The 14388-nt window shown below is 49.1% G+C and overlaps 1 protein-coding gene across 8 annotated transcripts in view; it reads right to left on the reverse strand.

Moving 5' to 3' along the window:
- EVC2 (EvC ciliary complex subunit 2) overlaps positions 1–14388 on the reverse strand; it is a 122469-nt gene that overhangs the window by 105309 nt on the left and 2772 nt on the right. For 6 of the 8 annotated variants that reach the window (XM_074350474.1, XM_074350491.1, XM_074350464.1 and 3 more), the window contains exons 2-4: positions 6022–6076; positions 3554–3720; positions 599–667 (exon numbers count right to left, since the gene is read on the reverse strand). In XM_074350474.1, coding sequence (XP_074206575.1) covers positions 599–667; positions 3554–3720; positions 6022–6064 — 279 coding nt within the window. In that variant the 5' untranslated portion in view covers positions 6065–6076. The remainder of the gene's footprint in view (positions 1–598; positions 668–3553; positions 3721–6021; positions 6077–14388) is intronic. The other 2 variants (XM_074350493.1, XM_074350468.1) reach the window with 1 other exon arrangement.

Raw genomic sequence — 14388 nt, forward strand, 5'->3', positions numbered from 1 at the left:
CGCCCCGAGTTATGTCACATGTCACTGCTGGGAAACCTACATGCTGCCCCTGCAGCTCCGCCAGGAGGAAACAGGGCTGTCTTGGGCCGGCGTCTCCGGAGCTCTGTCTAATGTGCCTTTCGCTTTGCTGACTTTACGTCATTTGCTGTAATGAACTGTAACTGTGACATCAGCTGTTCTGAGCTGAGTCCTCTGAAGGAGCCACTGAACCTGAGGGTGGTCTTAGGGACCTCCCAACACAAGGACAATGTGAAAGCCATCTCATGAGATTAGTAAGGATCAAAGACCTAAAAGACATTAAATACATTTTTAAGCTGTCAAGCATCATATAAATGTTAAAATCTCAGAGAAAATATACACTCTCTTTCCCATTTTAAACAATGACAGAGGATTTTCACTCACAATAATTATACTGTTACCAAAAAATCTCAGTCTTGGTGCTGCCATATAAAATATAAGGTCCCTGCGGGTCAGCCCCTCCTCACCCGTGCTCAGACGTGGCTGGATAACCACGTGACTTGCCAGCTCCCAGCTAATACATGATTTGGGCAAATTCAATTATTTCCTCTTTAAGTCTAAGCCACCCATGAACACTTACCACTGCACATTTCTGAAAAATGACTCCATTCTCAGAAGTTCCTTGAATGTCTCTTGAAATGTCCCCATACTACAATCAAATACAGAAATTATTAGAAAATGAAAAATATTTCATGCTACACTTATAAAGCTTTTAAAAGCAGGGTGAGCAGGGTTGCTTCTGCTGGTACAGTAACTTTCTTCAATCCTGAAGATTTTTTCAAAAAGAGTGTGTAAGGACTGGAACTTAAAACCTATGAGGAAAGAAGGATGTGGACCTGTGCTGACACTGGGGCTATGTCCTGCTCCTGGGTAAAGGACACTGTTGTCACAGGGACTCAGCAAACCAGGGCTTACATTTCAGTAAGCAGCGTGTTTGCAGAGCTATGGAAAAACCCTTTAATGACCACTCACAGATCCTGTGTGTCCCCTGGCTGTCACTGCCGGAGCATATCAGCCACACAGTGGGGACAGAGGAACATGGACCCCAGCACGTCCGGGAGCCTCCTGGGAGCTGGATCCACCATCAGTGAATGGAGAATCTGGGTTTGGCCTCTTCCAACCCTGTGATGACTGCCCTGGAAGGGTATCAATAGAAAGCCAGGGCTGGCCTAGCTCCCGCGGCCCCTTGTAATCACAACGGATGCTGGCTCCTTTCTGCCCTTGCCGTGTGTCCTGAGATCCCAGTGCTGCGGTACAGACACACCATTTAAACCAGGCAGGACCCTGATCTCACCGAGGAGGCTTCCCTTTGCCTCGCCTCCCCGCTCTCTGCCCGCCCACCCCCACCTCTGAATCACAGACCACAGCAGCTCTCAGTGATACCAACAATCAGAGCAACATCAATTCTTTCCCAAGTGCAAGGCGTATGCCCATCCCTGTACACACATGAATTCTATTTCTCCCATTTTACAGATGAGGAAACTAAGGCTCGGGAAGGTTAAGTCACTAGCCCAAGGCTGCACAGGCAGGAAGCTTGGACTCCATCCCCACCAGTGTGTCTCCATATCCTGTGGTTCCTCCACAGCGCACATCCCCTCCCCAAAGCATGAGCCTCTCACTGGACAGAAATGAGCGAAGACACAAAGAGTGGAAGTGATATTCCCGAGAACACGCTGACCACAGGCAGCAGCGCGAGCTGCCCGGGCCTCTGATTCCGGTTGAGCATTCTGGCCCCCACCCCACCCTAATGCTCTGACGTGCCAGGACCCTGATGAGTCTTTGAGAACAGAGATCTGGCTTTCTATCCTTCTGGTCCCCACACAGCATCCTGCAAACAACAACTGAAGAAGCACAGCCACTGAACAGACAGAGGAGGGTGATGGGGCACAGAGGTGCTGCCGTGGGAGGGGCTGCGCCACCTGTCGCAGGAGAGGGCTGGACAGAATAAGAGGACCGCCTTGGTGGGGTGAGTGGCTACTGCACATCCTGAATCCCAGAACCTGGGAACAGAATGTGACCTTATTTGGAAGGTCTTGGAAGATGTAATTAAGCAAAGGCTCTCAAGACGAGATCATTCTGGATGTAGGTGGGCTGGGTTGAGGCAGGCCAGAAATGCAATGCCAGGGGTCCTTAGTAGTGACAAAAAAGGAGAAGACACACACAGAGAGAAGGGGCCATGAGAAGGCGGAAACAGAGTGTGAGAGTGAGCGGCTAGGGCCAGCTGGCTGTCAAATGCGTCCTGATGTCACTGCGAATGTGCTCTTTGGATGAGATCAACATTTAGGTCAGTGGACTTTGAGCAAAGCAGATAACTGTCTATAATATGGGTGGGCCTCACCCAATCAGTTAAGGACTTCACAAAAAAACACTGAGGTCCCCTGAGGAAAAGGGAACTCAGTGGCAGACACCGTTCCAACTTGAGCTGCAACATCGGCCTGCCTTGCAGATTTTGGACTTGCCAGCCCCATCACCACATGAACAATTTCTTAAAATAAATCTCCCCCGCTGTCTCCCTCACATATGCGCATATATATATACGTGCACGTGTGCGTGTGTGAATGTGTAAACACGTGTATATACACACATCCTGCTGGTTATGATTCTCTGGAGAATCCTAATACAGAGATTGGTGTGATGCGGCCAGAAGCCAGGAACATGACCGGAAGCTGAAAGAAACAAAGATGGATTTTCCCCGACATGCCCTCGGAGGGAGCGTGGCTCTGCCAACACCCTAACTTTGGACTTCCACTTCCAGAATTGGAAGGGAATAATGTCATTGTTTGAAGCCACCAGGTTGGTGGTAATTTGTTACACGGCCCTAGGAAACTAGTACAAACACTTAGCCGGCGGCCAAGAAGGGGCTTGTAGCAATGGTAGCCTGTTGGCTGAACTCAGTGGTTCTCAAGCCTTTTTAAGTCATGGAAGCGTAGGTGAGAGACAGCCCGACGTGGAGCCAGCACATCACACAGAATGCGAGCAGCCTCAGGAGCAGCAGTCGAGCAGGGGCTCCAAACCCCGGCTCCGCCACCTCTACCTGTGGGACCCGGAACAAGCCTCCTAATCTCTCCGATCTCCAGTTTCCTGTCAGTAAAGCAGGAGCAAAAATAGTACCTGCTTCAGAACTTGCAATGAGGCTCCAATGAGATCACGCGTTGAAAGTGCGAAGCCCCGTGCCTGGCGAGTTGGAAGTATTTGTTAAACCCTCGCCACAACCACTGGTAGCAGCGTTTTTATAACAGGCGCGGGTGACTCCGTCTGGTTAGAGCACAGCCCCTCGCCCTGCTTTAGAACCAGCAGGCGAGGCCGCTTGACGATCAGATTCACACGTCCCATCCAGCAAAATGCTGTACGTTGTGCAGAAACTGCAGCTCTCCCGAAAGAAAAATGGATTTGCTCCCTCCTAATAACTGTATTCAGTGAAAGAATAGCTTTTCTTGAGGAACAAAAGCCTGTGACATTCTCTACATCTTTGGAACAAAATTGGCTTCTTTACAACTTGATATGTCTTTTTTAAAGTATCGAACATGTTACTTACCAAGAGATGTGTTACAGCAGACTCTCTTTTAAACAAGGTCTTCCTGGGCAGGAAGGCTGTAAAAGCAAACACGGAATGAAGCCACAACCCACTGGTGGCTGCAGAAGTCCTGGGTGGGGTCGAGACCTCAATTTTCTTATTGAATTTCAGTCCAAATGGTGCGTCCACTGCAAAGAGCAATGAACTTGTATTATATAACGCAGACTGGCAGGACGACGCAGCGGCTCAACGCCAGAGGCAAACCGCACGGCCCGCAGAAGGCGCTGGGAAAACCTTGGCGGAGGAAGTCAATGAATGAATGCCTTACCACTTCTCTGCCAAGGAAATGAGATGTTCTCACTGGGAGGCTTAGAGACTAAGGAGAATGTCGCTCCCAGTGTGCGCTCCTTCCCTGGGCTGTATGCTGAAATGTCCATCCTGGGTCCCACACCAGACCTGCCGAATCAGAACCACTGGGCAAGGGAGGTGTCCTGGGTGATTCTTACCCACCTGGCATCAGACAGCCCTGGGTTCGAATCTGGCTCTGCCTCTCCCCAGCTGTGTCGGTGGGGAAGCCAGCTAACCCCTCTGGGCCTCAGTTTCCCTAACTCCACAGTGGAGAGAACGGTAAGTTTTACCTTGCTTTGTCCTTCGGAGGCCCTGTCTCTTCTGCGAGTGACACTGATCATTACTACAAGGAGGGTCTGACCACTGCCAGACACAGCGCCTGCTGAACTACCCCATGTGGACTGCTTCCTCTAGAATTTTGAAAATTCATAAGCACCATGTGTAGCACAGAAATGTCGCTTAAGAGGTGCTGGCTGGGGTGTTAGGCATTGTCCTGAGTGGAAGCTGCTCTAATGCTAATCAGCTGTGTGACCCTGGGCAGGTCAGCTGAGTGCTCTGAGCCTCAGTTTCCCTCACTGGGAATGTGGTGAAAACATCCATCAGACAGGGCAGCCTAAGGAGAAGGGAAATGACACACTGTGTGTGAAAGTGCTTATGAGCACTAAATGCTTAACACTAGACAGTCCCACTCCTGTGCATCTATCCGGAGGAAGTTCTCCTTCAAAAAACCACAAGCACCCCAGTGTTTCTAGCATCACTATGTGTAAGACCTGGAAGCAATCTAAATGTCCAATGACAGATGACTGGATAAAGAAGTTGTGATACACACACACACTGGAATACTACTCAGCCATAAAAAGAATAAAATAATGCCATGTGCAGCAACATGGATGGACCTGGAGATCATCACACTAAGTTAAGTAAGCCAGAAAGAGAAAGGAAAATACCACATGCTATCACTTATATGTGGAATCTTTAAAAAAAATGAGACAAATGAACTTATTTACAAAACAGAAAGAGACTCACAGACATAGAAAACAAACTTATGGTTACCGGCAGAAAGAGGGTAGAAGGGATAAATTGGGAGTTCGAGATTTGCAGATTTGCAGAAATATAACATAGATAAACAACACGTTTCTACCGTGTAGCAGAGGGAACTGTATTCAATACCTTAAAATGACCCATAATAAAAAGGAATACATGTGTGTATATGTATGACTGAACTATTATGCTGTACACCAGACATTGACACAACATGGTAAACTGACTAAACTTTAATTAAAAAAAAAAATAAAGCTAGAAATGTATGCTTTGAAGGGACCTGAGTTGTGGAGCTGTGCCTTTTCGACGTTTCTCTTCTATCCAAATACAAATTGTATGTTGACTGAGCATGAAGTCTATTTTTCAGTCTTTCTCACACAGCATATTGATAGCAAGGTCTTTAGAAGTGCTTTTGAAACCTTCTTTACAGAGTTTCTAAATATGTGTAGGAAAAAATTAAAATTTGAAAAAAAAAAAAAGACACGGAACTGAATCCTAGATAAAATCAACATCTTTTTCCCTAGAATATCATCTGTGGTTGATTCCGCTCAGGACGTCGGAATGGGGACAAAGGTAAGCATGGAGGGACTGACAGCCTTCGCCATGGAAACAGGCAGGTGCCCTCCCAGGCCAGCTGCTCAGTCAGGATTGTCTCGGTCAATCGCATAAGCAGGACTGGACGCCCGCCTCTGGACAGCCCAGTCGCTCAGGCTAGGGGACAAATGCTGTCCAATCAGCACATGGATGTAAAATCTCAAGGTCAGTACAGGTGTTACCTCTGGTTGGGGCATCTATGCCCCAGGCTCCTCCAGGCCCTCAGAAGGCCCAGCCACAGCCTCTGATGAAGACTTGCAGGAGGGCAGGCCCTGCTGTCAGTATAGAAGGAAGTCAAGCTGTAAAGTGCCCTTCACCAGCCACTGTGTCATCACTCAGCGGCCTCCCCTCCAGCACCACTGTCACACGGGTCATCTGTATGTTTGCCCAAGTGTTTGGATGCACCCTCATTCCCTCGCTTCAGGGCAGCCATGTGCCCGGAAGCTTCTCCCTCCATCCCCTTGTCCTGCTAAAACAACGAAAAATCAACCAAAAGGAGAATTTACCTGTCGTCTTAAAGTGAGAGCTCTCCACACTGGGCCACATCATAGGGGGCAAGTCCTAAAATAATTCAAAAGACACAAAGGCATGAATGAAGACATGCTTGTAATAAGTGGTCAAAGTCACTTTTATAAAGGAGATGAGTTGCATCTCTTCTATCCAGAATCTGATGTAAATTTTTCCAAGTTGAGCACAGATTTGAGCTCTGTGCTTTGAGAGCTCAGATTACATAGCTTCATCTCTGGGCACTGTCCAGGGAGGCAGCACTGAGCCATGGAAATTCCATATAATCAGACAGACCTGGGTTTGCACCCCAGTTGCTTTTCACTAACCCTGTGATGCTGGGGGAACCTCAGGCTCTGAATTTCCCTGCAAGTTTTCATGGAGGAGCACGTAAAACACTAGCCTGAGGACCCGGAGAACTGGATTCTAGCTGGAACCATTTACTCGCTGTGTGTCCTTGCCCAAGTCTCACAACCTCTGCAAGCCTCAGATCCCTCCTCTGAAAAGTGTGGACCTCGAAGCCTCCTCCTAGCTTGCTTCACCTCATCCAATGATGAAAACTTGTCCAAACGGGACCCAGCCAACCCCTCCACTCCACCTTGGTGCAGTACTGAGCCCTGGAAAGGCCCAGACCCCTCCACCACAAAATGGCAATAATAACAGTAATCATCATCACCATTAGGATGCCGTGGCTAGGGCCCTTGAAATGGGCCCGGCCCAGCACCGTGCACTCCAGGTGAATTACCAGTGATCTTCGTGATAACCCAGTGGCGTGTCATCCTCATTTTATGATAAAGTCTCACAACTCACTCCAGGTCCCACAGGTAGTAGGTGGTGGAGACTAGCCTTGAACCCAGACAACCTGGTTCTGGACGTGCTGGATCTACGTAATGGAAGGGGAAAGGATGCACACAGGCAGGGAAGATGGTGAGAGCTCAGGGGGATGCTCAGGCCTGGCTTTGGGTCTGGTTCCGATGCCGATTCACGTGGCCGATGTTTAGAGGGGGTCAGACATTGTGGAAAGCACGAGATTCTGTGGGATTGAAAGGGAATTTCTGCGCTACTGTGTTTGTCTGCTTAGAAAGCTTTCCCCACGGCCTTGCTCGTGGTCTGAGCAAGCCTGTCCCCTTGGCCACAGAGTGGCTGTGCTCTGGCCGGATCCTCACAGGCCCCCAGTCCCTGGACTGTCCCCAGCCAAGGCCACTCTGCTGGGCTGACGAAAGCAGCTTTCCCAGCTGCATGACCAGGCCCATCCACAGGGCTGGAACACGACACCCGCTGCTGGAGGGACGCAGATGGAGTGACGGGACACACAGGTGAGGACACAGGCCTAAGGTGAGAACAAGGAGGAGGAGGGTGCAGCTAAACCCAGCCAGTCATGCCCTGAACCCACCCAGGACTCCCAGTTTACGGAGCCAGAGTTTGGATCTCAGCTCGTTCATATGGTGCTTCTGGGATGGGCAGCCTGAAGAATCCTATTTAAAAGAGTGAATTCTCCTACAGAGTACTATGCAGCTGCTAAAAAGGAAGAAGTGGTATGATCCAGCAAGTCCCCTTCCAGGGTGTACTGCACTTTTTTAAAACTTTGAATAAATAAGTATATAAATAAATATATAGAATAACTTAATGATACATAATATTTATAATATTAATAACATAATAAAATATTGCATATTATATGATATAAATAATATAATATAAAATATTATATAAGACATGACATAAATAACAATAAAAATAAAATTAAATAACGTAGTAACATATTACATAAGAAATAAGAAATAATTCCTAATGTATCAATACATAGTAAAATAAAAATAATATATAATATGTGTAATCATAGTAATAAATAAATAGATAAATAAATAAACACAAGTTCACATTTTCCTGCTGCCCTGACACCCCCACGATCAGATCATGAGCCCCCTCCCAGATGCCCAGCGGCACCAGGGTGAGAAGGCGGGTCCGGCCACAAGCTCCCCTTCCTGCCCTCTTGACTGTGGTCTCGTGACGAAGGCACCAGGGAAACACCCTTCTGCCCTTTGCTTACACACTCCCCTGACCCCCGATAAAGGCGCCGGCCCACAGGTCCTCCAGCTGCCTCCACTCCTGGCTGAGCAACCCCCAGCCCCGCCCTGGCCCCGGGTGTAGTATGCCTTAGGCGTGGTGGATGTAATCAATCTTCCACTTTCGTGCGCCTCTTCGGGGTGTTACTCTGTCTCCACACCTGACTGATCATCAAAACACCCCATTTAAGCTACATGATTATTCCTTACAGCATGTAGGGACTTACCCAAAAGGTCTGAAAGCAGGGCCACAAAGAGCTATTTGTACATTCATGTTCACAGCAGCATTATTCACAAAAGACAAAAGGTGTAAGCAACCTAGGATAGATGGATAAGCAAAAGTGGTCCAGGCATACAAGGGACTATGATTCAGCCTTAAAAAGGAAGGAAATCTTGTCACCTGCTGTAGCAAGGATGAAACCTGAGGACACCAGGCCAAGAGAAATAAGCCAGTCACAAAAAGACAGAGTGTATGACTCCGCTTGCGGGAGGTCTGTCAAATTCAGAGACAGAGATAGGATGGCGGCTGCCAGGGACTGGGGGAGGTGGGATGGGGGATTGTTGATTAAGGGGGACAGAGCTTCAGTTTCACAAGATGAAAAGAGCTCTGGAGATGCGAGTGCAGGACTGTGAATGTATTTACCGGTGCTAAACTACACGCCTAAAAACGGTTACCGTGGTCAATTTTGTGATGTGCATTTTACCACACTTACAAACATGAATAAGCAAATAAACAAATGTGGCAGATCTATGTTTACCTAGAGGAAACTCTAACATATGTCAAGTGAAGTCAGTAGGTTGAAAAATTATGACTAATATGATGCTGTTTAAGAAAAATGGCATTTTTATACATTGAATATATTAGCATACATTTACAATTATATATTATGTATTTATCTCACGTACTTTTCATATAAATCACATTTGTTTATAGTTACTTTATTATATATACTTATGTGTTTATGTATTTAATAATTTGGAAGATGTATATAGATATTTAATAACATATTTAATACTAGTTATACATTTAATAAATAATTACATATTTAACAGTATAAAATATAATATCATATATCATAACTTATTTTTAAAAGCCTAGCAAGGTGTACGCTGAAGTGTTAGCCTTGGGGACCTTGGGGAACGAGGGTGTGAGCAGCCAGCGGCTGGAGACTCCCTTGCCTGCAGGCCACCCGTATTGCTTCATTTCTGGCAGGAGGAGAATCACACCCATGCGTCATTGCAACAACAATAATAACAAAGACTAAGTGATGGTGTCAGGTAGTTAGATAAGTGGGGGCACCGGGCAGATAGGTGGAGGTCAGGGAGGATGGTCTGGAGGATGGCAGTATGCCTACCTTCAGCATAAAGGAACTTTTACTTCCACTAAATGAGTGCCAGCAAGAAACTGGTTAGAACCCGAAAGCCCTCACTGTGCAGTAGCGTTGAGGACCTAACCGGACATGACCTAATGCTCACTGTAATGTAATTAGCATGGCGGTTTGGGCCCCCTTGTGGGCTTTCCTATGTGCATCATGGGTAAGGACATGCACCAAACGGGACGATCATGACCAAGCACTCCAGGGGCAAGAGCTGCCAATCAACCAAGAGACCACCTCTAAGCGAGGGTACAAGACAGGGGGCCAAACAAAGACCACTGCCGTCGGCCCCTGGATCAGCCCGCACCCCGTTCTTGGAGGCGTACTCCTCCTTTGCTAAGAAAACCTTTAAAATCTTTTGCTCCTGTCTGAATTCTTCTCTTTCAGGTAAGACAAAAACTGAGGTCTTTTTCCTTCCTCTTTTAGGGTAACAATGGGAGTCATGCCTGTTCCTTTGGGGTCTCCCAGGTCCCTCATGCCCAATGCAAACGTTGTCCCCAAGTCCTTCTGGAACAGGTGTGTGTGGCCAGGACAACCACTAGTCTATAGTCTTCCACAAGGTAGAAAGAGGTGCCTCTTCTTCAGAAGAAGAATGCTGCGTGTCAGACACTGATGTGGATGGAATATGTTTTTGCTGCCATCTGGCAGGAAAAAAATCTTAAGAACATCCATCCAGGCTGCTCCTTCTAACACAGTGACCTCCTTCTAACAAGTACAGTGCAGGCTGGTTTCATGGTGGAGAAATGCTAGTCCAGTCAAGAGTTCAAGGTCAACACCAACAGTAATGAATCAGGTTGCTAGCACATACTCAGACAAATCCCAGCAGATGGCACCCTACAAAATCCCTGACCAGTCCTCCTCCAGACTGCCAAGGTCATCAAAACAAGAAAGTCTGAGGAACTGTCCCGGCCGAGAGGCGCCTACATGGGATGCGTGTCCTGGATGGGACCCTGGGACAGAGGACGTTGGGCAAAAAAAAAAAAACTAAGGAAATCCAAATAAACTATGGACTTTCACAATAATATATCAATTATATCAATCAGTTAGACCATTAACTGCAATAAATGTACTTTACTAATGTAAGATGTTAATAATAAAGGAAACTGTGTGCATTGGAGGGGATACATATGAATTTTCTTTACCATGTGTACAATTTTTCTAATATCTAAAACTGTTCTAAAAACTGAAATCTGTTAACAAAAAAACAAACACCTAAAATTCATTTGTGAGGTCTCTGGGGTGAACGGTGGCGCCATGGTGCACCCCGCCCCCACACAACCATCCACCTGTGCCGCCCCTGCCCCTGGAACTTTCCATCCATTTTTTCACCCAGCATTTTACGCACAGCAGGCTCTGTGCTAGGCACCACGTGGTGAGCAAAGCAGACGCTGCCCAGACCCCCAGAGGGACAAAGGCCTCCTTCCCGACATTAGGTTCTACTCGAGGGGGAGGGGCAGGATCCCAGGTTCCCAGGGAGCCCCCTGGTGGCCCTAGTGCCAGGGACACTTGGCTGTGGCTCCCTGAGGTCTCACAAGTTCCTAGCGGTCACTAGCTTGAGGGTGCCTCTCCGGGGGCTCCTTGGCCACCGTGAGCCGCCTGCTCCCACAGAGACCATGCCAGCCGCCAGTCAACATCATCCTCCAGTGTCCAGCCTTCCCCTCCTGGTGATCCCTCTCTCCAGGGTGACACAGCTCCTGACAAGGTCACCATAACGTCTACAAGGCCTCATGTCATGGCCAGGTCTCCACTCTTACTGCACACGACTCACCACCAGCAGCCCTGGATGTGTGAGTGTCTTAGCATCCCACGGCTGCCGTAACAAACCACCACAGACCGAGTGGCTTAAAACCAACACACGTTTATTACTGTACTGTTCTGGAAGTCACGAGTCCAACGTGGCTCTCACTGTGTTAAAATCAAAGTGTCTGCAGGGCTGCATTCTGGGAGAGCCTCTTCCAGCCTTAGAGGCAGCCTGCACTCCTAACTTATGGCCCTTCCTCTATCTTCAAAGCCAGCAGCAGCAGGTTGAGGCCTCACATTGGATCCCTCTGACCTTCTAATCTCACATCTCTTTCTGACTCTCTCCTGCCTCCTTCTTCCACTTGTAAGGACCCTTGGGATTACACTGGGACCACCAGGATAACCCAGGGTAACCTCCCTGTGATAAGGTCAGCTGATTAGCAGCCTCCATCTGCAACGTTTGTCTCCCTTTGCCCTGTGATGTGACACGTTCCCAGGCTCCAGGGGTCAGGAGGTAGGGGAGCCGTTGTGCTGCCTATTGCGAGCCCCTCTCCCTGAAGCACCTTCCTCCCTTGACCTGTGGGTCACAGCCTCGGTTTCCTTCCTGCAAAATCAGCCACACTTTCTCATCTCCTTTGTTCGATCGATCTTTTCTTCTTCCTGGCCTGGCCCAGCCCAGGCGCTCTCCAGGGCCCTGTCCAAAGACCTCAGTCTTCCCAATCAATACTTACCCCCAGGGAACTCAGCCAGGCCCTCCGGGGTTAAAGGCATGTACCCTGACCACTCCCCGGTATAGCAGCTCTCCAGCTCAGATTTCTCCCCCAGATCCAGACTCACTCACCCACCACCCTCCTGTGCACCCCTACCTCCATGCCTCACAGGCCTGTCAAACTCAACAGGACCAAATAAGAATTCCTGGCTGCCTCCCCGAGGCTTCCACATATTAGTTAATGGTATCTCTGTTCTTCCATCTGCTGAAGCCCAAGTCCTTGGTTTCATCCTTGACTTCTCTTTCTCTCTCTCAACTCACATTCAATCCCAGCACACTCCCCCGGCTCTGCCTTCACAATACACCCCAAATTCAACAACTTCTCGGCAGCTCTCTCCACGAATCTCCCTGGTCCTCTTCATCTCCACTGTCTGCCTGGTCCCCTACCTGCCTCCTCTCTCGGTTTTTACTTCTACCTCTGTCCTCTGTCCTCACACCTGCCACAGGGATGCTTTAAAAAGACGACTCAGAGCCGGTCACTTTTCTGCTCAAAACCCATCCCTGGCTTCCATCTAATTCAAAATAACAACCAGTCTTAAACATGACCCACCGGGCCTCCTGATCTGGCCCCTCCTTACCCTCTGGCCTCAGCACTTCCCCCTCCCCTCCCCCCACCCCACCCTCTGCCCCTACCACACCAGCTTCCTGGCTGGTCCTGGACCCCACGAAGCACATCCTTTTGTCCTCACTGCCATCTCACTCTGAAATGCTTTTCTCGAAGCAGCACCCAAGCCCCTCCATCATTCCATCCAGGGCTCTGCTCACCTGTCAGCTCCTCAAAGCATCCTCCACGACCACCCCGTCTGGACCAAGGCCCTCTCTCTCAGCCCACTTTGCCCGACGCATTTCTCTCCACAGCCTGAACCACAACTGCCACACTACAGGTTAATGCCGTTAGCGTCTTCCTCCTGCCCCGCGAGTGCAGGTTCCTTAAGAACAGAGACTGCCTGTTCTCTTCTATCTCAAGCACCCAGAAGAGAGTCTGGGACACACAGGGCCTTCCATAAACACTCAGAAACCTCTTGTCTACTCAACCCTTCACTGCTTCTCTCCTTGCAAGGAGTTTCCAATAGGACTTCCTGCAACCCTGGCAACGCTCTATGGTCTGGGCTGTCCAATACGGCAGCTGCCAGCACACGGGGCCTTGGAGGACCTGAAACAGCGTGGCCAGGGCTCCTGTATTGGTCATAGCATTTTTAGAACATCTGGGAGATGGCTGTAACTGGCTATTGGCTCCCCCTTTGCAGGAGAGGATAGATAATATGTTGACATGAGCATATGTGTTCTGGTGTTCAAAGCACTGTCTTGAAGAGCCTAGCAACAAATATTCACCAGAAAGGACTGGCACTGGCTTCCCAAAGGAAAGAACCGGACAGGCCCCCTGGACTTTAGTCTTCTCATCAGCAAAATGGGCCAGATACTTTCCACCTCACTGGACAGGAGTAGGTGAAAGGACTTTGTGAAAATATTCAGTCGTGAGCTTTATAAAAGCTCAGTAAATTGACAGAGTATTATTATTTTGCCTTGTCTACTGAAAATCTAACAATAATAGAAAGTGAGGGGAAATTTCATTTAAGAGACCTAAAAAACCTCTAGCAAGTGTAGCAGGTACTGGGGCTAAAGGTAGAGAACTCAACAGGACAAGAGGAGCCAGGCCCTCGGGGAGGGCTGGGAGGGAGGACCCTGGGGAAGCGATGGGCCAGATCGCTGGACAGATGTTCCCGGGAACAGAAGCCTGGGTTTGTTACAGGGGTCAGGGTGCAAGGTGTGTAAGCAGGGGAGGGAAGCAGTCAGGTGTACGCCCTGGACAAGTCACCTAGAGGCCTGGGGAAATGGATGGAAAAAAGCACAAATTAGAGGGTGGGGGCGACCCATAGGAACCAACCTCAAAGGCCAGAGGCTGAGGGGTGGGGAGTGAACCTAGGGATGCAGTGGAGGAGGGGGAGGGGCAGGTATCAGAGCTGATTAAGAGGAAAAGGCAGTAGGACTGGTGACCAGTTTTGGGTGGAGGAGGAGGGGAAATCTAGGGTGACAGCCAGAGCTCTGAGCCTTCCCAGTAAGGGACCACAGAGGCAGGGGCAGGGTGAAGGGGAAAGAGGTTAAATCTGCAGTCACATAGAACTCCGGCCAACAGTCCAGCTGTTTTTTGTCAGCCGCTACACTCTGGTGGGGCACTGACCTGTGTAAGCTGCTCAACACGCATGAACTCCTCTAAACTCTCACCTTGACCCTCCAGGGGAGGCCCTGCGGTGGCTTACAGATCAGGGTACCGAGGTACAAGAAGCGAAGCGACCTGCCCGAGGTCACAGAGCCCTCGGGCTGCAGAGCGGGCTCGAACCGGCCGCCAACAAAGTCCAAGCCCGCAGTTGCCACATCGCTGTCTCCGCCCAACCGGGGAGTTTTCCGGCCCAAAGCGGG

The sequence above is a fragment of the Camelus bactrianus genome, chromosome 2 (genome assembly GCF_048773025.1).
Source record: "Camelus bactrianus isolate YW-2024 breed Bactrian camel chromosome 2, ASM4877302v1, whole genome shotgun sequence".
NCBI classification, from domain to species: domain Eukaryota; kingdom Metazoa; phylum Chordata; class Mammalia; order Artiodactyla; family Camelidae; genus Camelus; species Camelus bactrianus.